The 25971-nt window shown below is 44.6% G+C and overlaps 1 protein-coding gene across 6 annotated transcripts in view; it reads right to left on the reverse strand.

Moving 5' to 3' along the window:
- Positions 1 to 1106: 1106 nt before the first annotated feature.
- LAMB4 (laminin subunit beta 4) overlaps positions 1107 to 25971 on the reverse strand; it is a 96964-nt gene continuing 72099 nt past the window's right edge. For 2 of the 6 annotated variants that reach the window (XM_090042039.1, XM_090042038.1), the window contains 9 exons: positions 24652 to 24812; positions 19941 to 20146; positions 18296 to 18499; positions 15470 to 15614; positions 12341 to 12548; positions 11587 to 11725; positions 11184 to 11360; positions 9744 to 9897; positions 1110 to 7628 (listed from right to left, as the gene is read on the reverse strand). In XM_090042039.1, the coding sequence (XP_089898165.1) occupies positions 7489 to 7628; positions 9744 to 9897; positions 11184 to 11360; positions 11587 to 11725; positions 12341 to 12548; positions 15470 to 15614; positions 18296 to 18499; positions 19941 to 20146; positions 24652 to 24812 (1534 nt within the window). In that variant the 3' untranslated portion in view covers positions 1110 to 7488. Of the gene's footprint in view, positions 7629 to 9743; positions 9898 to 11183; positions 11361 to 11586; positions 11726 to 12340; positions 12549 to 15469; positions 15615 to 18295; positions 18500 to 19940; positions 20147 to 24651; positions 24813 to 25971 lie in introns of those variants that run through there. The other 4 variants (XM_090042040.1, XM_090042041.1, XR_016441731.1 and 1 more) reach the window with 4 other exon arrangements.

Consider the following 25971-nt stretch of genomic DNA (forward strand, 5'->3'; position numbering starts at 1 on the left):
ATTTCAGTATTTGGGTTTTGCTCCCCGTGTTCGTTCTGCTAGGATTTAGGTGGGGAAGATGCACAGGCATCTACTGCTCAGACCCTACAGGATAGCATCCCTATAAATGCATAGGTGGATTAACGCATGGACCAGCAGGGCCTGGGCCCAGGGCCCCTGCCAATCAGGGACCCCCAGATGCCTGCGTTCCCATGGGAAATGATGGGTTTCTCCTTGCAGGTGAGCAGCATTATAGCCTGCAAGGGGCTGCTTGGAGTGAGACATAGGGGCAACATGTGCATGTGCACAGCTGCACACATATACATAGCCTGAAACACGGCCATGCACTGTGGAGAGCAGCTTCCTGCAGGTAAGTATATTGGCGGGGGGGCAGATCAAGGCACGGTGAAAGAGCGACTGGGGCTGGGGGTGCTGCCCAGAAGCAGTGAATGGGGCCAGGACAGGGAGTGGGATGAAGCCACAGGCAGCTTATCCAGGGGTTGCTGCTGGGGGAGTGGCTCCCTGCTGCTGCATCCACCCTGAAGGGGAGGCATGGAGGGAGCACATGCCCCCCTGCATTAGTGTGTGGGGTGGATGCAGGCTGCCTGCTGTGGGCATGGGGCTTCCTGCCCTGCTGCCTTTGCCTTGGGAGCCCTGTGCTGGCCACGCACTGCCTGCCCACCCAGCAGCAGTGGGGGTGGTGAGTTGTGCCTCCTGCTATGGGGCAGGGAGCGAATGCACAGCCTGTGTGGGGTCCCCAGGGCAAAGGCAGCAGAGCTGAGAGCCCCAAGCCTGCAGCACACAGCCCACATCCACCATTGCCCCACTCGGCTCCACCTGTGGCTACCTCCTGAACTCAAAGGCGTAGGGCTGGATTCATATGTCATCAGACAGTGCCAGTCCATGTCCTTTCAGCAGAACAATGCTTCTGACCAAGCCAGGACAAATTTTTCAAGTTTGGGACAAAAGTGCCGTTTCAGGGGGTCCTTGGAGACATCAGGACCAATAATGCAGGACATTCAGTCATTTTGCCATGTGCCACATTAGGCTTCTAACTATTCAGTTAATATTCGGGGGTTAGTAACCAATTAGTAAGTGTGTAAGGGGGGAATTCTGGTCATGTGTTTAACCAGCCATGCCCAGAACTGTTTAGAGGCACCTCGGAGTTACATTGGGGATGGGGTCTTGGTATGTAAACAAGAGCCTACATGGTATGGCCTCATCTACAGTATAAATGGAAGCAGACAGGAACTGAGTACTGTTTCTCATTAGTGGTGCATGCTGAAGTGAGTGTTGTTGCACAAAGAGTTCTTCTTCCTTCCCGTAGATTCAGGGGGAAAGTGGGGCAGGAGGGGATATTGGTGAGACAGGATTTGCTGGAAGTGTGAAGCAGTTTATTATCATAGTGGGAGCTATCCTTCCTCCTTATCAGTCCCTGGGAAAAGCAGGGGAGGGCTGAATGTGGCTGCAAGGGGCAAACAGTGACTACACCACCCCTCCTCCTCTGACCTAATTATTAAACTCCCTGGGTTGGAGAAAGGGGCACACATGGGCTTAATCATTAGGCAACAAAGTTAGCTTAGTACAGAGAGGAAAGTTTTACTAGTAAATAAATGCTTGTAAGCTGGTCTTAAAGATGAAAGCATTTCCTTTCCTGCTGTGGCTTCTACTTTCTGGAGACTGAGAAACAAGAAAAAAAAGTATTTAAGTTTGATGATGGAGCATTATTGTGAAATGGTGATCCAGGGAATTTCTTGATGAATCTGGATGTTGTCCTGCAATGCTTACCCAGATGAAAAGTCAGTGGAACTAGACACATGAATAAATATTACACACGGATCTAAATTTATGCCAGATTGGTGGCTTTAAGGACTACCGCACGCTTATAGAGCATGGATTAAGGATGCCCTGTGTCATTCAATGGGCCCATCTACGTGAGATGTTTACTGTCATGTAATCCTCAGCACTGCACATGCAGGTGCTGACGTGGCTGGCTGGGGCACGAGGGTGGTTCAGTGCGGAGGCTGCCTGCCAGCTAACCCCACACTGGAGCACTCTTGCCCTCCAGCCAGCCCCTCCGCAGCACACTGAGCTGAGTCAGAGCAGCCCTGGTTTGGCAGGCTGACTACCCCGGACCCCCTGCTAGCCAGGACTGCTCTGCTTGGGCCTGCACATAGGATGCCGGCCAAAGGATTTGGAAGCATCTGAAGCCCCAGGCTGGGGTGGAGGATGCTTGCTGGTAGTAGGGCCACATGTGGTTCTTGCATGACTCATGAATTTGGAATTGATTTGGCTGATTTGACTTGGGACACGAAAATTTTTCTTAAAAAAAAAGGGTGTGGTGGGGGGGTGGCCTGCTCTGACCTAGCTCAATGTGCTGTGGTCCTGAGCACACATTTAAATGGCATGCCTGCGAGCAATAAACTCTGGTATGATATGCAGTGGAGTTTATTGCTTTGTATTAATTGCATGTGTAGATGTGCGAGTGATCTCAAAAGTTAAGCCTCACAGAACCCCTTTGCAGTAGGTAAAGATGCCCATTTACCAGACGGATAAGCAAACACCGAGATTCAAAATGATTTACTCTAAAAGTTAAACACCCAGTCAGTGGTAAAGTCTAAAACAGGGGTTCTCAATCCTGGGGCTGCAGCCCAGCGCCAGACCATGGCAGGCCAGCTGCTAATCTGCAGCATGGTTGGCTGCTGGACTGGAAGTGGCCATGGACTGGCAAACCACAGCTGCCCCAGAGCTGGGTGGAGAGGCCGTGGCTCCTGCAGGGCCCACAGCAGTACAGGGTTTGTTCCCCCCTGCCCGGGCCACTTCAGGGCCACATTTTGCCAGGCCACAGCATAAAAACTTTGGGAACCCCTGGTCTAGAATAAAACACAGAAAACTTGACCGGAGAAGCAGTGGGTATTTTGCATTAGAGATGTCCAGGAAACAAGGCATGATTAAGTGAAAGGGGGAAAGGATTGCTTTTTCTGAAATCCCTGCTTTTCTGATAGCCAATAAACATTTTTTTAGGTTTGAAAACCTATTTCAATCACAGTTCACTTATGTCCTTAAAGCAGTACTACAACTTAATAAATATAAATACTTCATTTAGCAAAAAAGAAAACATTGGAATATGTTGTGCCTAGAAGTCCCTAGCTATAAAGGAAACAGATATTTTGTAGGCATGTCCACACAACAGTCTTAAGGCGGCAACAGTGTGCTCTAGCACCTCATGCTGGTTAGCACTGCCAGGATGTCATGAATATGGCTACCCTGCTTCTGACTCGAAAGGTAGCATGCACAGAGCAGCACAGGGTAGTTAGCTTGACACTGCCTGGCACAGTAAGTTTGCAGCACATCTATGCCCCATACCTAGTGCAGTAGGTGTGAGTGAGTGTCTTGGTCTAAGTACTGTTTAATGTTCTTTTGATTTTTTCTCTTTTAATCCCCTCTATCCCATTTTTCACCCCGGTCTCTTCACTGAATTTTCCTCTCCATTCTTTTCTTCACAGTATCTTAGGGCTGCTCTCTCCTACAAAATGTCAGGGTAGGTAAATTAGCTCACGTTGAGCTCCATGTCTGTGACTAGACTGATTCTAGTACCAAAGCTAGCCTGGCTGTCTCACCACTTCAATCTTTAGTATAGACATGCCTTGTAGTAACAGGAATTGGGATAGCTGGCATGATGATGATTAGATTATTCCAACACAGAACGTAACCAAGTTCATTTATCACAATTCTGTCTGAACATGGTAATAATGCTTAGGAATGAAATAAGACTCTGAATTAGATTTTCAAACTATCACATGTAATTTTGCAAAAACACTGAATGATTTTGTTTTCATTCCAAGGAGCAGTGAAAACACTTAGAAGTTTCAAAAGTTTTGGTAAATGGGATTGTTATCCACTAGCCAGCTCTCCCAATGAGTCTAAGTGGTTATGTCCATATCTTGCTTTGATGAATGCACTAGATAGTAGACTCATAGTGTGTGGGGAGCGCGAGCCTCTCCCTGAGTCAGCGCTGCCATGGACTGACAGCACCAGGGCTCGGAGGGGGCCATAGCTCCCCCACCAGCACCACTGCCACTACTCATCCGTGACAGCTTCCCCTGCCCCAACCCCCCGGGAAGAGGCTTGCACTCCGGGACACTGTGACAGGGGCTGCTGCCCCCATCACGTTTGCTCCCCCCTCACCGCTCCGGGGGCAGGGGAGCAGGGCCAGAGCCTTGCCGGCACAGCCCCTTAGACAGGGGCAGGGAGGGGAACTATTCCACCCCCATCCGGGGGGACCTCAGCAGGGTATGCCCACCCCAACAAGCAGCAGGATAAGCCCCTTCCACTGGATGCCAGCTGAAGTACAGTTGTCTATGTTGATGCTTACAAAAAAGTTGAGTACTTTCTTTCTAATTAGACAAAGGGATGTGTACAAGCAGTTGGCTCGTTTTCCAATTAAAATGTAGTTCGTTGATTTCATTATAGTGAAGTAAGTCAAGTTGCTATATTCTTACCTATTTGTACTGTACTCATTTGTAAAGAAGTCTTCCACATGGAAGAAAAATGTTTAAAAGCACTAGAATTTTATAGAATAATATACGCACTAAACCAAAAAATATATGCATACCTCCATGCAGATGTCTTTCTTAGATTTAATGAAAGTAGTAATTTGGTTGCATCACTTTGCACAATAAAATCTATTATACTGTTAAGGCACACTGTTTTGCCCAGGGCAGTTGGTTTGAACAATATCCCTAAAAATCTCATCTATGCCAATAATTCCCTGAATGTTACTTCAGTTCTTAAACACAGTAATCCAACTCTGGATATTTTATCTTTTCTGGATCAAAACAATGCTTGCCTTTAGATAAGGAATGTTTTAGACCACACTCCCAGTGTTACAACCTGTAAATGTTATGTAGTTTATTGCTGCAGAGAATCCTACATTCTGCAAAAGCCGGCTTTAGTTGCCTGGGGTCCATCTCAACTCGTTCCTCTAATCTTCTGGATAATTATAGCTATAATTGTCCTTCAGAAAAAAAACAGACAAATCAGATAATAGGATACCCGTGTTGGACAAGTGAGGTAAAAATATTGTTACTCTATAGATAAGATTGATCTTCATGGAGGAATATGTGGTATATCACCCTGATAATACTTAACACTGAGGCTGGGATTTGGGAGCCTCATTTCCTTCTGAAAATCCCAGCACAAAATGTTCTTTCTTGTGATTTTCCTTAAAGCTAGTTTCTCATATTAAAAGGAAGTATTAATCCTATACAGATTTCCGTCACCAACCACTGGGGTTAGGTTCTTGAAAACTGCCGTAGTTGAGAAAACCATGGTTGGCAAGACAAAAGGCTTATGGGAAAAATGGCAGGTGGCAGGCTGATGCGCAACCACAGGAAACCGTGATTACTCAAAACTGTATATCATGGTAGCCAAAGTGGTATACAGGTTTCCCTTGATTCATGCAGGTTCTTTATATGCGAATTTGCTCTTATGCAATGAGCATATTGAGACCCATAGTTTGTTATATGCAAGGTAAATTTACTCTTATGGGATCAGCATAGATGCCCCTCTTCCCAAGCAAGTAAGTCTGTGGGGGGAGGGGAAAGGACTGTGGCCCCACTCACCACAATCCTGGCTGCAGTCCCCTTAGGCACTTAAGTGCAAACTGATTCCATGTTGCTCAAGTTCCTGAAAAACTATTAATACAAAAAGTGGGGAGTCCTCTTTCTGTTCCTCCCTGCTTCTTCATGATGCAGACTGAAGGGTAAAATGATGGTGTTACAAGAGTAGATGCATTACTGGATTTTCAGGGACTGAACAAAGTTAAATAGAATTGCATTTAGGTGCCTAACACCATCTAGATGCCCCAAGGGTGGAATAGGATCAGGCTGTCAATGTTCATAGGTATGAAGCAAATTAACGGAATTCACTGTAGCCAATACAAAAACAGAGTTCAAATCCTGATACAATTGCAGTTTCATGGCAGATCTAGTAGTTTTTAGAAACACTGGTTCTATTTTGGTTCAGTTAGAACAACCTGGATCTTTCCCACTTCAGATCAAAGTGTCCAGTTGTGGGCTTATAAATGTCAAGAGTATAGCCAGTTACCCTCAGCACAGTTTGCTTGGCCATTTAAGTGGATAGCCATTTTAGCATCTGGTCTGGCTCCATGCTTATTTCCAAATTTATTAGGGATTTTTCTTGGTGGTAATCTCTATGCCTGCGTAGCGTTTGCAGAATCAGGCATAAACTTTTATAGCTGTGTCATTTTTATTTTAGAGTACTTCAGCCTGTTTATATTCCTTTTCACATGATTAGATAAATAATCCCAAATGAAATTTTTTTTCAAAACATTTTTCATACCAAAGTAAACTGAAAATAGTGAATTTACAGTATTATTTCCCCAGTGTCATTTGGGACAATTCGTTTGTCTGCTTCCACCTAGTGGGAGAAAGGAAAATCACTACCCATCTCAATCTAATAATGTCCCACGGCTGCATGAGATTAAGGTGAGATGCCTCCTACACATGAACAGTGCATGCCTCTGGTGGCTGGGGAGGCACAGCTGCGCCAGTGGTGGTAGGATCATGGTGGCAGGAGCCCAGCGGCGGTGAGCGGGGAGCTCCTGTGGACACCACTGGCACTGTTGGCAGCGGGGGGCAAGTGCTGACCAGGAGCGGCCAGGGGCGATTGTGGACCACCTGCAGACAGTGGTGGTGGTGCCTTTTTGCAGGGGGTGCACCACTACGCACAGGGCGTGCACGTGCCCCTGCATGCACCCCCTATGTGTCGCCCCCTGCTCCTATGTGTATCTTCAGAGAAAAAACAGGGTGCACATGTGCTCATGCTTTACTGGCTATGACAGGCTTACTTCTCTTAGTTCTTTCCCAGCTAAGATGACTAGAGTTTGAGAGTGGATCTGTGGCAAAGGTAAATTGGGTATGGGAATGTGCATATGGGAGCGTGACAAAGAAAAAATGTATCTTCTTTTCAGTCCTGTAACCTCTACCCTTACAGCACCCCTTTCCAACTAGATTTCCACATTGGATTGTGTAATTTTCTCTACAAACATGGCAGGGAGCTTGGGGAACTGGGGGAGCACAGGAGGGAGATGTGCAGGCCTGGGGGCAGGATTGTAAGGTATCAACTGGTGGCAGACCCAGGGGAGATTGATCCTTGAGGATCACGTAGATTTGCTGAGCCTGTTACTGGCTGAGTTTTTTTTTGGTGGTTTCTGCTACAGCAAGAGAAGCGGGATGGCCTCATTGCTTTGAGCCAGCATGAAAACCATACCCTGCTTACTTCATGAAGTATTTTACTGAAAGATCATTAACTATCATTGTGTACATTAAATTGGACTAATAATCAACAGAAAATTAGTTTCTCTCTATAAAGCACCACACAGAAAGAATATAGTCATATGATACTGAAAAGATCAGAAATGGTAAAGACAAACTAAGGCGTCAACAAATTTCCAGCAGCATTTGAGACATGATACTTTATCAGGTCCTAACTTTTGCATGTAGCATATTTGTTTTCTTGCTCCATTATTTCGTTTTTAATGGCTGTTACTTGATCCTCTAGTTGCTTTAGTTGATCAGCCTTATCTTGTCTAGTTTGATTCAGATCTTGGAGCTTCTTTTCCAAATCTGTAAGAGGAAAGTGACATTTAATAATATTTAATATTGTGTAAATAATATCTGGGGATAAAATCCATTTTCTTCACATATCGTTTTAGAAAAACAATCATATTTCTAAAAGGAAATGTTTTATGCAGGGTTGGAATGACAGGTTTTGTTTTGTTTTCACTTCTATTACACCAGTCATCCTACCTAGCAGGGCATTGGATTCGATGACCTTGCAAAGTCCCTTCCAGGCCTACTTTCCTATGGTTCTGTAGCAGCTGGGTTTTGGAATGGTTGTGGAATGCTCTGAAATAATGGAACTATTTTTTTCAGTATGTTTTTAGGTTTATTCTCTTTTGTTCCTCTTCTTTCGCTTCCTCTTTATCCTGAAAAAATTGCTTCCAGGGTTAATTTCCTTTTTTTATGTAATATTTTTATGGATTCAACATAGTAGGTGCACATCCATTTTGGGGCTCAACCCTGTGCCATTGCAAGAGCAATGACAGAATTATCATGCCTTTCGGCAGAAACAGGATTGGGACCATTAGGCAGAACTCTGCTATATGTTTTGGAGATTTGCTCATGTGGTGACATTACTGAAACTCTTATTTATATTGTATGTGACTACAGTAGAAGTAAACAGCTATGGGAGGCTGATGCTGAAGCAGATATTCTACAGAGGCTCCCAGGTACCAAGGTTTTCATTCACCTGTATTTTGAAAATGTACACAGAGTCAGTTTAGGACATCAAGAACCTGATCCTGCTGGATGCTTAGCACCCTCCCCTCCTACTGGTTCCAGTTGCAGGTAAGACCTCCTTCCGTATTACATTTTTCAAAGCTTTTTTTCCCCCAGTTCCCAAGCAAACCTTCTGATTCCAATAGAAACTGTAGTTACTCAGCAGGGTCATGTTTAGAGATTTGGTCTAAACAACTGTTGTCTTAGGTTTCCTTTTAAATCAATTAATTTTATCATTGTAACATCTGGACCCACACTCTTAAATAGATGTAGGTCTCTTCTACCCTAGAGAGTTTTGCCAGCAGAACTGCATGACTTCATCCATGTTCAAATGTAGCAGCAACCTGCTTTTTGCCAGCAGTTACATTATCTCTGCCAGTGGAATGAGGCATCAGCTAGCAAAAGGCAGGCATGGACCACCCTCCCATAGTTTCTGCCAACTGGTACACAGTGTTTTCAGCAGCTGCTGCCTTCCCAGGGTGCATGTTGATGACACAGTTGCTGAGTGGATTCATACGAACCCAACAGAAACATCTGGAAGTGTATGTGATCTGGTGGCTTGGTGGAGATGGCTGAGCAAGTTAAGTATACACAACACCTTGGACTTGGCTTTAAGAAATATAGCTTGTGGTGCAAACCCTGTTTTAAGTGATTTAGGTAAATCATTGTAACATGTGTGGGTAGATTTTGTCTCTAGGTCAGGGGATGTCAACTGGGGGGTCAGGTGTACTTAGAAAGGTTGTAGGGGGTACATGCAGGTGGGCATGGACTGGTGTGTGGTGGCAGCTTCTCCCCTGGGTGCTGCTGGCCCCACACAGCACACTGTGGTGCCTCCCTGCCCCCTACCCCAGCTTGGTCTCCCGACTGACTGCTATAGGTGAAGGAAGAAAAAAATTTGGGGGGCTGAGCACAAGCGCCCCCCAACAGGTAAGTCTGTGGGGGGAAGGGAGAGGGCCATGGGGGTGGTTGGAGGGAGTGAAGCTGGGGCAAGCACTGCCCAGGGCGTGGTGAGTGCGGGACAGAGCTGTGGCTTGTCCAGGGGGTGCAGGGAGGGGGTGGCAGCTCCTACCACTGCATGCACCCCAGGAGGCATGTGGGGCATGTGCCCTGGATCTGCACGGGGCAGGGCAGGCTGCCACTGCAGGCTGGGGCCAGGGTGGCACTGGGCTCTTCCCAGCAGGGGCTGGGCCACACTGTGCTCAGGGTGGGCAGCACCAACACTGGGAGGGGAGGTTGGGGGCCTACAGCAAATTTTGGGGTGGCTGCCTATGAAGGTACACTTGTATCCTTTCATAGGTAGAAGGGGTACACTTGTTAAAAAGGTTGAAACCCTGCTGTAGGTTGTAGTTTCCACAGTTTTCTTGGGTCTCTCACTGGTGGCATGAAAATGAAAAGTGACACCTGTTATTCTTTTAATTTTTTCTTCAGTCTCTTCAGCTAGTTTCTCTGCTTCTTCTTTCAGCTGCTTCACTTTCCCTAAAGTTTCCTTCAGAAGCCCCTTCTGTTTTAGCTTTTCTTGCAGAATGGTATATTTTCTTTTAAGGTTGGCAAATTCCTATAACAAAAAAACCCCCAACCAAACAAAAAAAAATTATTCTGTTTAACAATGCACCCTGTAATTAACTTGCCATATATGAAGAGAGCAGGGATTTTTCTACCTCCTTTAATTATCTCACTTGGAGCATACCTATGGTCTTTATTCTCTTAAATTCTAAAAAACCCTCACCTAGGACAAGTACACATGGGAAGAAGCTTTGACAATGCAAAAAAATGGCAGAAATCAAAATAAACTATTATTTGAACAGCCCATAATGCAGAGGGGATGAAGATGGAAAGCAAATATCATTTCAGTGAGCTTTGAAAAGCATGTTTCCCTAGTTTCTTTTCCTTTAATTGTTTTGTTTACATTTCTTTTTTTGGGCACACAGCTTAATTTAGCTTTAATAAACTAGTCATAACACAAGTTTTATAGTTTTGGTTACATAATATTTACTTTCTGGCTCAATCCCTACCTGGTTTAGGGCGCTGTGGGAGCCAAAACTTGATTACTACTGGATTGCTTAGGTTAGGGACAGATATTACACACAAACTGGTTTAAGTGATCAGAAACTGATTTAAGCTTGTAACAGAACAGATGTTCACTGTTTTCTCTAAAGCTGTGGTGCTCAACCTTTAGCTCACAGGGCTATGTCAGCCTACCTGTGGTGCTCCCAATTCCGAAATTTGGCAGCAAAGGAGGGGTTGCCACATCTCTGGAATGTGAAAAACCTGTTTGCAATGCATGGCTTTGGAAGCTGTGGCAATTAATGCTACCTGCCAGTCCCCCACTCAAATTTCTGTGCCCCTGGGGAATCCTGCAAGCCAGACGATACGGCCCTTTTCATTGGTGCATAGGGTTGCTTCATGGCTGGATCTGGTTTGTGGGATCTTGCTCATGACTGGCTCTATACCACTCATCTGGTCTTTAGGGCCGGAAGGAAAGAACCACTACTCTGAAGGACAAGGGACAGAGTAAGGCACAGAACACTTGTGACTCATAGCATAAATAATAATTTACTCTACCACTAACTGACTTCCATTCTCACATGAAGTTCTGTTTAGTGCAATCATTTGTATCATGAAAAGACTCAATACTTGTGTTCATTTATACTGCTATAAGCAAACAGGACTATAATTTGCTGTTTAAATTAAATTAGAAATAAATGCTTCTGGATCTGTCATAAAGGAAAGGTTGAATCTCAAGAGGAGCACAGGAGCATGATTGTACTGTAACACTTTGTATTGAAAAGTGCAACAAACCACATAGGAAGGAACACTTTTTTTCCCCCTTGAATACTTTACTTTATCAGAGTCCAGAGCTGTTTCCTGTGCCCCTTCTGTATCTGCTTTGGCCTCTGCTGCTTGGTTCTTGTTAGTCACCATTTTTGCCTGTAATGTGGCAATTTCATTGTCCAACTGAGACATCTTTTCTGACAAGTCTTCCAGTTCATCATTTCCCTTGTTTACTTGATTCTCAGCCTAAAGGAAAACAATAAGTTTTACACAACATGTTTCCTCACTGCTGAAGGATATTATTACCAAACAATTAAGAAGATGTATCTTCTAAAGTGGATTGGGGACCATACCTGGGCCAGATTCTCTTATCATTTAGTGTACATTTACACCAATCTATCTTTGAGATCTTTGAGCCAATGCAACCTTTGTTTTAGAAAAAAGACTTTAAGAAAAATATACCCAGAAATACCTGGGAGATTTTTATTCCGATTCCCTGTAGGTCTCCGTTCAACCTGCTGACGGTGTCTTTAGTTTGCTGTTGAGTGTTTTTAGCTTTTTTCAAGTTATTTAGCATTTCATCAGAAGGAGGTAGAGCTTTAGCTGCTTCCCTAAATAAATAATTGCAGTGTGTTGGCATAATAAGACACATCCTCAGATGAATCCAGAAATGCATCAATAGAGCCCTATATCCTTGACCAAACAGCATTCATCAGCTCTTTCAAAAAACCCTGGAACTGTGGGTTTCCAAAAGCAAAATGCAACATCTACCTGTTTCTTCAAAGAAGTTAAAGTTAAAGGCTGATGCTTTTAAAGTTAAAGGGTGGCTAAGGAGCAGCCCAGGACATGAACAAAATTTCTCGTCCTCCACCCCCCAAAAAATTCCTATGTTGGAAGCAAACCTCCCCATAGCCCAGATATAAGGTCTCAATAGTTCCCAGTTCAGCAGAGAGAGGAGTCAAGATTTAGCAAAGATGTAACCTTTTCTGACTTAGGCAGATGTACGTGGTGAGAAAGGACATGGATCATTACCACTGGAGAGGCTCCAGTGAACATGAAAATATAAAACCTGCTGTGTTCAAAGCCCTAAACTTTATCTTCTTTATAGCCAGCATAACCCCTTCCCTACATACTGATGTGTGACCTCACTAATTAAATATGTTTGTATTGCATGCATTACAATTTTATCCAGACTCATCACATCAGCAAGAGAAGATTCTACTCACTCTGCTTGTTTAGCTTCCACCAAGAGTGCCTGAGCTTCCTCCACTTGTTTATTTAGCTTGTCCAGATTTATTTCATAGTCCTCACAGTGTGTAATGAGGTTTCTCATTTTCTCAAGTGTATTTGCTAGCTGCTGTGTAATCCTTGGGAGGTTTATGTGTAAAACATAATTTGCAACCTTTTCTATGTCTTCTGGAGATGCACTCTCATCTTGAAAAAATTGGGGCAGAGTACAGGGTAAAGTGAATCATTAGGTTTAAACATTAGTGCTGTGTCCTCTGAGTTATGTCAGACAGTAAAGTAGATGAGCACAGCAAGAGGGCAAGAGAATTCTCTCGAACTTTTCATAATGCACTATAATAATTGTGAGGTGCTGCTCTTAGTTTTGTCAGAAAAGGATGACAAAGGACTTGAACTGGGTTATGAATGCTCCGATTTAGAACTTGGTCCTTCAACATCATGGTACAACACAGAAAAGCCCATTTCTTTCATCCATTAGATCAGGGGTGGGCAAAATATGGCCCACAAGCCAGATCCAGCCTGTGGGGACCCTAAAAAATTTAGAAAATTAATACTTATCTGCCCCTGGTTTCTGTCAAAGTTGACAGGAGCCAGGGGCAGTAGAACCCAGGGGAAGCCCCGGCAGGCTTCTGCAACGGCAGGACCCACCTAGCCCTGCCCCCCGCCCAGCCGGAAGCCCCTTCCTAGCAGGGTCTGGCTCGGGTCTGTGGGGCTGTTCGTGGCTGTGCCAGCATGGGAAATTCAGGTTAGAAGGGAGGCGGGGGGAGGCACAGGAGGACTGCAGGGATCACCCCAGTCTTTGGGGCAGAGCCAGCTCCTGCTAAGCCCCATGGTATGGCCATGCAGCCAGAAGCCAGTGTGTGGGCAGGAAAGCGGCAGTGGGGGTGGAGGGGAGTGGAAGGGAGTGGGACCATGGGGCCTGTACTGGTGTCCTGGGTCCAGTGAAAGCAGGCCCCAGAGTGGGGCAGTAGGAACATGGGGTGTGGGCTGGCAGGGGTCTCTGGAGGTGGGCTGGGCTGCACCAGCAGGGAGAGGGGGGAGCTGACCTGGCTTCATAGAGCCCCTGCTGGAAAGGACCCCACGCTCCTGCCACCCTGCTCTGGGCCCTGCTGGTGCTGGGACACTGGCGTGGGCCCCATGCTCCCACCCAGCTACTGCTGGCTCCCACATGCCCAGTCACTCCCAGTACCCCACCCCAGCCCTGCGGTAGAGATGGGGAGCAGCGCACAGCCCTGACCCCATGCTTGCTCATGGGGAATGAGCTGATGCTTAGCATGGGGGAAAAGCAGCCTCCCCTCTTCATGGCCAGCGCTTCCTGCTGCAGCCGCTCGCAGCCTGCACGGGGCTGTCCTGCCTCTCTGCTGCATCTCCGCCACCCAGGCTAGGAGTGGCAGTGGGGAATGAGCTGGTGTTCAGTGTGGGGGGAAAAGCCGCTCCCCTTCCCCATGGCCAGAGCCCCATGCTGCAGCTGGCTGGAGCCCATGCGGAGTTGCCTGTGCCTGCTCTCCATTGCCACTGCTGCCTCATGGGGTGGCGGTGATGTGGTAGAGAGGCAGGACAGCCTCATGCAGGCTGTGAGTGGCTGCAGCAGGGGCACTAGCCACAGGGGTGGGGGTGCTTTTCCCCCGCACTAAGCACCAGCTCGTTCCCTGCAGGTGAGCATGGGGTCATGGCTGTGTGCTGCTCCCCGCCTGTACCACAGGGCTGGGGCGGGAGCACTGGAAGTGAATGGGCGCATGGGAGCCAACAGCAGCCAGGTGGGAGTGGAGCCCCCATGCAGGTGTCCCAGGGCCAGCACCAGCGGGGCCCAGAGCAGGGTGGCAGGAGTTGGGGATCCCAGCTAGCAGGGGCTCTATGGAGAAAGTAGTAGCAGCAGGCAAAGGATGGAAAGAGATGTGCCTCCAAATACTTTTTGGAGGGGATTTTCTTTAGAAAAGTCCCCAGAGGCTTTGCTGTTATGGTCTACCCACACTTGTAGGTACGGGGAAGTGGGGAGGAAGAGGCTGGAAGCACAGTGCAGGTACCTCTGCAGCACAAGTGGCTGCTTCCACACTCCCTTCGCCAAATCCTGAATCCACCCCTGAATTCAGAATAAAATCATAACAGTTGACCACACTTCATTGTTTTGTGCGTACAATTTCCCAGAGGGATGGAGGAAACAAGGAAGTCAGGCAGGCAGGAATACTCATTGAAGTGCGCGCGCGTGTGTGTGTGTAAACACTACAGTTCCTTTCCTGACCTTACAGTCAGCCTGGTGCCTTGGAAGTGCCTTAGAGGAAGGCTTCAATACAAAAGGTGCTCAGATGCTTACATAAGTGGAAGGTAAAACCTGGCCTCCATGCAGGAGCCCAAGTGTGAGGATGCAGATGTCCTGTACGTGTAGGCAGAAGTACCAGGTGCAGCTGCTTTGCACCACCTGAACAGCATGTTACAGTTGCTAGATTGGCATACGGATCATTCCTCTGCTCCTCCACTGACTTGCCCTCACAACTGCACTCTGCTGGTCTATTCAAGGCTGGGCCAATACACTATCATGCACATAAGTATTGCAGGAATAATGGGGAAAGGAAAGATTAGTGTTCCCTGTGCCCTGGCCTGGCTGATCTCCTCATCAGCTACTTTTTATCACATTCCACATATGGATCTTCAGAGATAATGTATTTTCTGGCCAGGAGATGGGAGTTGGAAAGACTGCTATAGGCCTCATCAGCTTGACTGGAGGGAAAAAAAAATTATCCCAATGGTGCATGACTCATGTGAGCCAGCAGTCAGTGGATATACATGCTTCAAATGAAACACTTGAATACATGGCGACAGCCAGGACTTTTAATAGATCTCTGAGGGAGGAAAAAAATCCCAAATACTCAGATGCCGAAAGTGGGGGGAAATCTGGGAAACAGTAAAATGAGGAAGTAGGTTGCTCAGATCTGATAAAAGACAGCAGATCAGACAAGGATGTTGAATGCCGTTTTCACAGGAGGAAAAGACAGTGCCCTCTAGAGCTGCACATGATGAAGCATCATGTTACAGCTTGGAGAGATAAATGCCATACTATATTGAGATAAACAAAAGAAATAAGAGTCAAAGAAGAACTTTCCTTACATATTTACCTAACAAAAAGTCTTTCACTTTCCTGATGAATTCCTTTGTGATCTCTCTGTCCATTTCAATGTGATTCTTAGCATTCTCTAGTTTCCCATTTAACTGTGAGCTTTTCAACTTGGTGTCTTCTGCTATTTTTCTGATGCTTCCAATCTGGAAATATTTTTAGATATAGTGGTATCATTGCTTGGCAAACTTAGGTCCCATTTGAAACCACTAAAACAATCCTTATACAAGACTGAGGGACAGATGCTGGTCCTGCAGAACTTAGTGGGAAGATTAGCTTCATTTGGACCCAAGACTAAACAACATCATCCTTCCATTTCCAAACACAGCTCAAAGGTTGCTATATTGAAGTTAAAAAGCCTACAGCTCTAAAACAAGATGCTGTACATCACTCAATATTGCAAATATATACTGTATGGAAATTCATATTAAAGAAAAGATATAACTTGTAATGATATTTCCCCCATCTTCTTGGAATTAATGTTAAAATTAGATTTAAAGGGACACTGTCAAGGCTATCAGAGTTTAAAAACATGCTTTGAAAAGTTGTAGGTTTCCATTCATTGTAAGCACTGAATTGATGGATTTTCTTTAATTAGTAATGATCTAACAGTTTAAAGAACAAAACAAGTATTTTCTTTGTTAGGGGCCATACTCTGCTTTATATAAAGTTCCAAGCAATGCTTTTCTGCACTCCAAGGAGAAAGGAAATTCAGTTTCCATCTAATCACAAGGACAATGACAATAGCTTCCTTTTCTGCTGCTTCTCTCATATCATGCTTCACATATATTAACTGATTCTCACAATATCCCTGAGAGAGTATAGCTATTTATTTTCTGTATTTTAGCAACATGAAAGCTGAGGCTCAGAGAAACTAAAAGATGTGTTGCTAATTAACAAGCACATTTCTCCCTGAAATGCAGACCTTTAATGACTAGGACTAAAAGAAGCTAGCAAGAACAAATCATCTGTAATTTTTTTTTCAGTTTAATCCATTCACAATGCTAACAGGCCTTTGTACATAGTTTTACTTTTTCTGTGTATAGTCATTAAAGGATAGCTGACTACGTGAAGGGTGCTGACAGATATGTAGCTCCCCACTGTAACTCATGGAACTTTGCATGAAGTGCCATGAGTTACAGCATTTCTCCAGACTCAGTAGATGTTTGCTGTTGGGTCTGGGGGCTGGAGGATTGAGTTTTAGTTTGGAGTAGCTGCATGTCTGAACCTCCCCCCACACCCTCAACTCTGGTGTTATCTTCAGAATGGGAGGGGGGAAGAGAAGGAGGGAGGGAGTTCCATTTGGGGAGGGTGGGGCAGGTGGACTGAACCATAATGTGGGGGGACTCCAATCCACCCTCCCCAACCCCCCAGTGCAGGCTGGGCAAACCCGAGCTGGAACTCCCTCCCCTCCCTTCTCCCCCTCTCATTCTGAAGGCAACACTGAGGGCAGGGCTGGGCTATATCAGCCCAGCCCTGATCCTGGGGCATGCTGACAGAAGTTAATGAAGGTGCTCTGCTTTGGAGCACCTGCACCTGAACCCTCATGTAATGAGGATTCAGATTGTAAATCACCTTGTTACGTAGCAAAGTAAAACCCATCCAATGTATTTTAGTTTGCTACGTAACAAATTGCAACAGTGCATGGGGAGCTGGAAGCCCAGATGTGCTCAGACAAGCTTGGGCTTGGTGGGCTTCCAGCACCCCATGCACCATCCCTGCTGCTTTCTTCCACCGCCAGCACACCCAGCTGCCCTGAAGTCACCTTTCTGCACTGTCTCAGGGGCAAGCAAGCCCATTCCTGGGCGGTCCCAGGCAGGAAGGCACAGACAGTGCACAGAGTGCTGGAGCTTACCAGCCTTTCCTGCAGCGAGGGCGTGAGCGGTCTGTGGACCAAGCAGCCCCTGAGCTGCGTGGGACCCTGGACCTTCCCTCCATAGTGGCGGTGGCCCCCAGGCAGCAGCCGTCCACTAGCACCTTGCCTGGGTGGTCCCAGGGGGCACTGCCACCATGGAAGGAAACACCAGGCCCTGCACAGCTCAGGGGTTGTGCAACCCGGTGGCAGCTCGTGCAGGCAAGTTACACTGAGGAAAAAAAAAAAAAAAGCGGTGAGGGGCCTGATCTTTTTCTTTTTTCCTCCCGGAGCCTGCCTGCTTCTCCTGCAACTGGGGAGCTAACTGCCAGTGGGTCCTAAGCTGCAGGGGGGCCTGGTCCTTCCCTCCATGGCAGTGGTGCCCCCCAAGCAGACCTGCCTGCTAGTAGCCCACCTGGGTGGTTCTGGGGGATGCAGCCACCGAGGAAGGAAGGGCCAGGCCCCCTGCAGCTCAGGGCCCACTGGCAGCTTGCCCACCGGCTGTGGGAGTTGTGGGCAGGCTCTGGGGGAAAAAAAGGATCATGCCCCTCATGGCTCTTTTTTTTCTTGTGGAGCCTTCCCATGGCAATGTGTGGGGGGGGGGCGGGGGAGCAGGGGGAAGGTGAGTGAACTAATGGGGGCCAATCACTGTGACGTGACAGAATCCCCTAAATTGAAACAGTGGATTTTTAATCAGCACAATTAAAAATGCACCAGTTAAAAACCCACTGTTTCAATTTAGGGACTAAACTTACCCTGTCACATGTACAAGCAGCCATAGAGATTTGCTTTGGAAAACAATGATAGTATATAACCAGTTGCTCACTAATTTTGACAGTGTCTCTTTTAAACTAATAGTGCACTTAGCTTATGGACACGACAATTTTAATGACTCATGCTTATCATATGAATCACTACATTGTTTTTTACCTGCCAATAAATTCACAGAATGGGATAGATTTGATGGTACAGTACCTGCTTCTCAGGTTCTTGTAGCCAGCTAGTCAATTTTTTTAACAGCATGTCTGTTTCCACAGCTTTCTTGACTGCACTTGTAGAGAGAGGAAGAGCTCCATTACAGGATGGCCCACCACACTGCCTGTTTCCATAACTATCTCGACATAAAGCTCCCCCACAATCTGCTATAACACATGGCAGGTTTCCTGGTAGTCCACAAATCTGAAATAAAACCATATTAAATATTAGGAAGCAGCACTTGTGTGGAGTCTTAATGATTCTGAAATGTAACAGCTTTGGGAAGCGGGGTTGGAGGGGTAAGGGACACTGGACTGGTGACTGCTTCCTAAAGGATACAAACATAGTTCTCAAGTTATATAAACAAACTGCCACTGAGACACTCTTCTTTAGGACAGTGGGCTGAGACTCAGCTGGTATGTAGCACACAAAAAAACAATGCAATGATGGATACAGTGAAGGAAGATCTTGGCCAAGAATGCTAGGCAACACAGCTACTCATACAGCTACTCATACAGAAAGGGGATCTTCAGGTCTAATCTACCTTATAGACATCAAAGAATCTATCTAAGTTTGGGTATTTGACAAATACCAAGTTAAATAAAGTTAAATCGATTGACCAGTCAAATATCGGTCAAAATTGTAAAAAATTGCCAATAGGTCTAAATAATACACAGAAAAAGCACAAATTTTCCACTAAGAAATGTGTCAGAAAACAATAAGATCATATTTCCATCAAGAAAACTATAAAAAATGTAGGTTTTTTGGTAAAATTGCTGTAATTTTTGACCAGTCAAAAATAAGCAGTCAATTGACAGGTATATTGAAAATATTGACTGCCTTGTCAACCATAAATCTAATGACTACTTGATTATTCACTGGGTAAAAAGGTCATCCCAAGTTCAGCAACCTATTGTGTCAGTGTTGTTAAGGCACACCAGGTTCTGTCGCCAACCCCGCATAAAGACATAATATGGCTAGTATTCACATCTGGCTACCTTGGACTTTGCTACCCAAATTCATTTAAAGCTGGGTCATCAGGAGGTAGCCTCAGGCTCTAGACCTGAGTGGATCTCAAATTCATACTTCTGAAGTTGTAGTCAAAAACTTTAACCACTCTGTCTTTGCACTCCATCTTACCACAGCCTGGTGACAAAGATGGTTCATATCTAAAACACAACTCAAACCTTAATCATGTGAAAATACTAAGGGATAATAATGAAGAAACTGTCAGCCCAGCTTAGTTTAGCCTGGTTACAGTTAAAGGCAAATCTATGCTACAGTTGGGAACCAGGCTTGAAGCCATGCTAGGCACCTGAGCAGTGCTCAGATTCTGTGACATGATTGCTTATGGACTTGGCAGGGCTTTAATGTCCATGCTGAGCAGACAGGGCCTGTTTTTAAGGCCTTATCACAAGAACCACAAGAATGAAAGATTAAGTTGACCAGCATGCCCATGTTGTCCAGGTATTTTAATACTGATGCTTAGATTGAAACCTACCCCCACAAGGTCTCCTTTTTCAAATTTAAAATAAATGTAAAATTTCCTTAAAAATAACTCCTTTAGATCTGTGTTATTGACTAGCAACAGCAAAACCTAGTATTTTATTTCTTTCCCCATTTAAAGAAAACCACAACCCTTTACCTTTTCATTAAATTTATGGATATCTGGAGTCTTGATCATCTCGAGTTGTTCCAACACGTAAACCTTTTTTGAGGCTTGATCATCTAACATAGCAAGTACTTTATCTCTGGTGTTTCTGGAGTCCCTAATCAAAGCAGTTATTTCACTGATTTTCTCTTCAGCAAATGATGATGTTTGGTAATACTTTCTGATATTGGTGAAAGACTCTACACAAACAGAAAAAACATTTTATATAGGCAAGGCTGACAATCATTATTGTATTGAATAAATGCATTCTAGATAAATGCTAGGCTGAACTAAGCTGTCAGCTGGGCTTGGCTGTGGATGGTACAGGAAATTATACCCCAGAAGGCAGGAACTGTGATTTGCTCAGTCAGGTTTGTGAACCTTTGTTCAGCCAGAGAGAGTGTTTTAATTTTAGCAGGATTTACTGATGCCAACTAATGACAGCTGAAAATGAATATAATTGGGTGGCACCTGCATCATTTTTGGAAACACCAGCTATATAGCCAGTTAAGATATAAAGGTATGAATGAGCTCTGATTAATGGTTCTGACAGATACTGATTTATACTCATCAATAGCTCAGCAGCTGATGTCATTATGGGTTAGAGGGGAATGGCATACTCTATCATTTATGCTGTTCTGAGCTTGGTATGGTTGAAATGTAACACCCACTAGAGTTCTGTAACTCTTATTCTGATATTTAATCCTTTCCCTATTCAGCAGAATTTCTGAAAATTAAATAAATGTTTTACTGAAGTGGGAGCTAATTTAGACATACTGCTGAAATTTCTGAGTTTCACTTGACTCTGGAAAAAATGCAGTTTCATGGCACTTTTTAAAAATAGTGTTTGTCTGTTAAGCCCATAAGCATGGCAAGTCCTTTCAAGTCCAAATCTTTCCTGCTTGTTTAGCTCAAATTTTCATATATGTTAGAAACACAAAGGTTTGGAGCAAAAATAAAGTATTTACTTAAAAAAACTATAGCTTAGCATAGCTTAAAGAGAACTGATTTCTGAAACCCAAACATTTTACAAAACTAAAAATTCCAAGAAAAAGTTGTGAAGGTTCAACAGATTCCAGACAGCCCTGGGTTCCTCCATAGCAGGGATCTCCCTTCAGTACAAGTCCAGAGCAGGGCCTTGAAAACATGCCTCTGGAACCGTAGTAAGACAGACACCTTAACTACTCTGCCCCTAGACTCTGGCTTGTCTCTACGTACTTGATGGAAAGACTGTTTTACAATGAAGAACTGCATTGTGTGAATGATTTACAATGTTTTGCGTCTTCATGAACTAGCCCACATACATTTTTACATGCATAGTTTATGAATCAGAAGGAGCAGGGGATGGTAAGGTCTCAGAGTTGTTCTATTTTAGAAGCAGCATCTTGCCACGGACTTGATTTACATTCCAGAAAAGCTTATTGATCATGTTTTAATGTCACAACCGCTACAAAGCCCAGCGCCAGAGCTGTAAAGATGTTAATTTAATAAGTATTTATATATTGAGAACATTCATTTGAGGACATTGATGTTCTTGCCTTTCCAGCAGTTCTAATTTAATCAATCATTTAAATGCTGGCATTTCTCAGACTGCCAGCCAAATGAATGCTTGGGAGAAGTCTCTACATTACTGAACCACTGTTCTGTGGCTTCTCTGCAAAACAGACAACACATGGATTCCCACTGCTTCTAGCCTCACCCTGACCACATCACACTCCCCAAAGCCACTATAAATGTAGAGGATAACCCTGGCATGGAGCTGGCACTCAGCTATAGATGGGCTCCTGAGGTGTTCAGATACCAGGCAGCCAGTCTATTAATAGTACTGCTTGGAAGTAAAGCGAATGGGTACATGGGGCATTGAATGAACATACAGTCTAAACTGGGAACCTTCCTTACGCAAATTTTAGATCAGTAGTTCTCAACCTATTTGCCATAGTGGGCCACACTTGCAGCTCTCCATGTGTTGTGGGCTGCACCCACACAACTTACTTCCTATGTATCCATTTAAAAAATGTGTTGCATCTGTTGTCTGACAGTAATGCAATACAGATCAGTATTCTGTAATACCTCCAATGTCTACACTGTTAAATGTCTTTACCTTTTTTTAACAGGATGTCACATGGCCTGCAGTAGTGCACTGATTGGACTGCAGTAGTGCACTGATTGGGGCTGCATGCAGCCCCCAGGTTGAGAACCACTGTTTTATATAAATGTCAGTCTGCAGTAGCATAACTAGGAGTGGGGGAGAAGGGCATCTGCCCTGGGCACCAAATTAGGAGAGTGCTAGCTTTGTGCCCCTCCCAAAGAATCCATGCCCCAGCAGCAAATGTACTCCTACAGCTTCCCATATGGAGAACTCCAGAACAGTCCCCAGCTGCTGCTGCTGCTTTAAGACAGGATGACCATAATAATTTAAGGGAAATCCAGAATGGGGGTGGAGGCGGTAGAGGGCAGGGCTCTGGGCAGGGCAGTGCAGCTGTACATGCACACCCATGCCCTGCCCCCGCCCCCCCCCCCCCCAACGCCCCACAGCTCCCAAGAGTGGAGTTGGGCAGGGGACACAAACATACACACAGCCCCAACCCTACCGCTCCAGGAGTGGGGCTGGGCAATGACCCTGCCTCCAAGTCTCCTGGGCAAGTGACTCCACTCACAGCCCAGCAGAGTCTGGACCAGGGAGCAGCCCATTAGCTGGACTCCCTGGAGAAAGTTGAAGCAAAAGTCCAAGATTCACCCAAACCCACCTGCACATGCCTGGCTCCTGAGTCAGGAGCTGGACACGTCTAGGAGTTTCCCACCAATCCAGGACTTTTCCTTCATTTTTCACCAATGGCCAGGACACTAAGACAGCCTCTGAAATTCAGGACTGTCTTGACCAGTCTGGTATGTATGGTCACCCTACTTTAAAAGCAACAGGGTTGGCAGGCAGAGAATGAGGCAGCAGCAGTTCAGCCAGAGACTGTTTTGCAGTTCTTAGCATGGGTAAGCCATTGGCCTGCTCCTGTTGTTAGGGCATCCTCCTCACACTTTCTCCTCCCCCCCATTCTCCTGCAGGATTTGAGTAGAGTGCCAACTTTTCTTGTTACACTAGTGCTATTCTGCAAAAGGTTAAAAAGGTGAAACGGGCTTGCACCTGAGCAGGGGGCATCAAGGTCCGAGCTACAAAGGTCCATGTTCCATCAGGGTTTGTCGTTTAGGTTAGGATCTTCCTTGGCCACCCCCTTAAATAGTTCCTCCAGGTATACTGACTGGTTTAAGGAAGTCTGTGCAAGAAATGATCCTAAATATAACATAGGAAAGCTGTGTTGAAATTCTACTGCACTACTCCAAACTGAGAGGCAGAGCACCAGGGGATACTGCAAAGCAGCTCAGGAGATGAAAGCTCTAAATCCTAATCAGCTGTGCTCGTCTCTGGAGCTTTAGTTCCTTTTATCATGTTTCATTTCTTTTATCTTCCTTTGCCCCATTTTATTCTTATGCAAATGAAACCATAAGAGACTCTGAATTTAGAGCAGTGCTGGTACACCCCTGAGCACATTGTCTGCCTGTCACTGATAAAACAACAATAAAAAAACGCCCCCGAATATGGAATTTCTATAAATTGGAATTCATTTTTAAATTTCTGGCAGTATTGTAAAATATGCTTCTTATTGTGTGCTGCACTGTTTGAAGTACCAGCCGTAGTTCTCCAAGGTCTGTCTTTCCTGGAAGTAAATTGCTTTGATCAGTTAGTGTAGTGTAGACCAGGGGCTGGCAAACCGTAGCCTAGATCTAGCCCACGGAACCATTGGATCCAGCCCATGGAGGCATTCAGCAGTGCGGGGCTTCAGGTTTGAGCACTCTCCATGTCACTACAGAGACAAAAAGTGGCAGTGGCCATGTCTTAGTGCCTGTCTACCAAAGGTTGACTACTCCAGGTGTAGGCTGTTAGGTACTCTACTGTTCTTACTGGATGAACTAGCATCTGCATAATTATTTCCAATTTGGTTATAAAGACTAGCTTATGAAACAGGCATCAGATCCGCTACTATTAACAGCCAATCAAAATTATCCTGAACAAGAGTTAATAGCAAACACAGTTCATGTAAACACATAGCATAAATACAACTCTACTTCTAGCACTGGACTGCTGCTCTGTGATGTTGGGCAATTCTCTTTCCCACCTTGCGCTCTGTTTTGCCTTCATGTACAAACTGTGAGGTTACAAAACTGGTCTGCTTCCTGATTAAATAATTCTCTTATTTAGAAAGATCTTTACAAAGGTTTACAAAGGACAGTCAGGGGATAGTGCAGCTAACTGGTTATGGGGAAGTGTCATGCTACTGCCACTGTACTGCATATGAGTATCCAAGCTAGTTTGACTATTTGTATTTCCCACTATATTGAGTCACAATATCAAAAAACAAGATTGGGACCCTGGTACTTGCTCATTCTCAATCCTTTAATTTAGGCCACTAATCCAGGGGGCTATTGGGCTCAGCTTTCTCCAGGGTTCTGACTGGTATGACTGACTTGTCTGACATTCTGCCCGTTTAAGATAGCTGAATTTTGAGATTTTGAAGCTGGTGTTTAAGAAAAGTAAAACATCATGGAGTGCTTAAACCAAAGGACTGAAAACCATGCAGAATGAATTGGTGAAAAATTGCATGTGAAACTGAATAAAATGTATTAATGAATTCTGAGTAGCTGTTGGCCTTTTTACCTTTGAGATTCAAATAATTAAAACTGTGATATAGATGCATTTTCTGTTGCAGGACTGCATGTAGCTGGTCAGTTTCTTTCCAAATATCTTCTATGTTCCCAATGAGGTCAGGAAATTGATTCATTACACTGTGATACAGGTCCACTTGAGTGACTTTTTGCCTGAAGAAGGAAAATATATTTTTACACTACCTATGAGAGACAAATTATTTTAAATGAAAACAGCTTATCTTAAATCAAAGAAATATTCAAATGTGGCATTATATTTAGTTCACTCTTATGACAAAGTAAAAAAGGGCAGCATTTAAATATATGTAAAGTCCAATTTTAGCAACATATTCTGTAAGGATGGCATTCTTCATGTATCAAGGTTGGATTTGGTATAATAAAAAACCTATTGTGATTTACTAATCTTCTATTCCCAAAATGCATAAAGCCACCAAATGATATTAAAAATTGTAATGAAAACAATGTCTGAACACCAAATGCCTTAATAAACCCCCAAATGTATGTGCTCATGTATGGATTTGCATTTGTAAAATGAGCAAATTGCAACCCATCTTATTAGGTATCACCCACACTATTAGTGTATGCAAACAGAAGTTCCAAGTTTTGCAATCACATGATTGATTGTGGATTTGAAATCTGGACTAAAAATGTGTCTAACCAAGTTCTCTTAACTTGTCTAATGTACATCTTTCACCTGTTGTTTAGTATTTAGCTAGAGAGGTCCACTCTCTTTTCCAGTGCTTCCTCTTAGCTTTGTGCTTCTTCAAATGTCTTTAAGTGTTTCATACATAAAGTGTTAGTAAGTGCTGCATTGCACCCTTTCCTTTTGTCCATTGCTCTGAATGGAGAGTCTACTAATGTCAAGACGTACATTATAGCTTAATTTCCCTCATTCTGTACGAGAAGCCAGTACTCCATTAGTCATATATTAGTAATGCAGTAATATAATGACTTGATCCTATAATGCTCTTGCACATCAGTTAGCTATTAATTTATGCATTTAAATGCTGACTGGCTTATTAATAAACACATCTCTCTGTTTTGCAGGCAAAGTAGAAGGTAAAGACAAGATTCATTCATGCATTGACATTATGTATAAACCAGTGTGTCTGGCACAAGAAAGGCTCTGGGCTGCTTGTATTTGCATTACCAGCCTGACTGAGTGGATCTGACAGCTATTGCAATCTTTGTGGGGGTCTTAAGGATTCTGATCAACAGGAGGTTGACATTTATATAAGAACGTAGAAGTGGAACTTCTTAAGCCTTTAGCTACACACAATTTAGACCAGCCTTGAGGCAACATAAAATAATG

The sequence above is a fragment of the Crocodylus siamensis genome, chromosome 4 (assembly GCF_052110815.1).
Source record: "Crocodylus siamensis isolate JL-2025a chromosome 4, ASM5211081v1, whole genome shotgun sequence".
Classification (NCBI taxonomy): domain Eukaryota; kingdom Metazoa; phylum Chordata; order Crocodylia; family Crocodylidae; genus Crocodylus; species Crocodylus siamensis.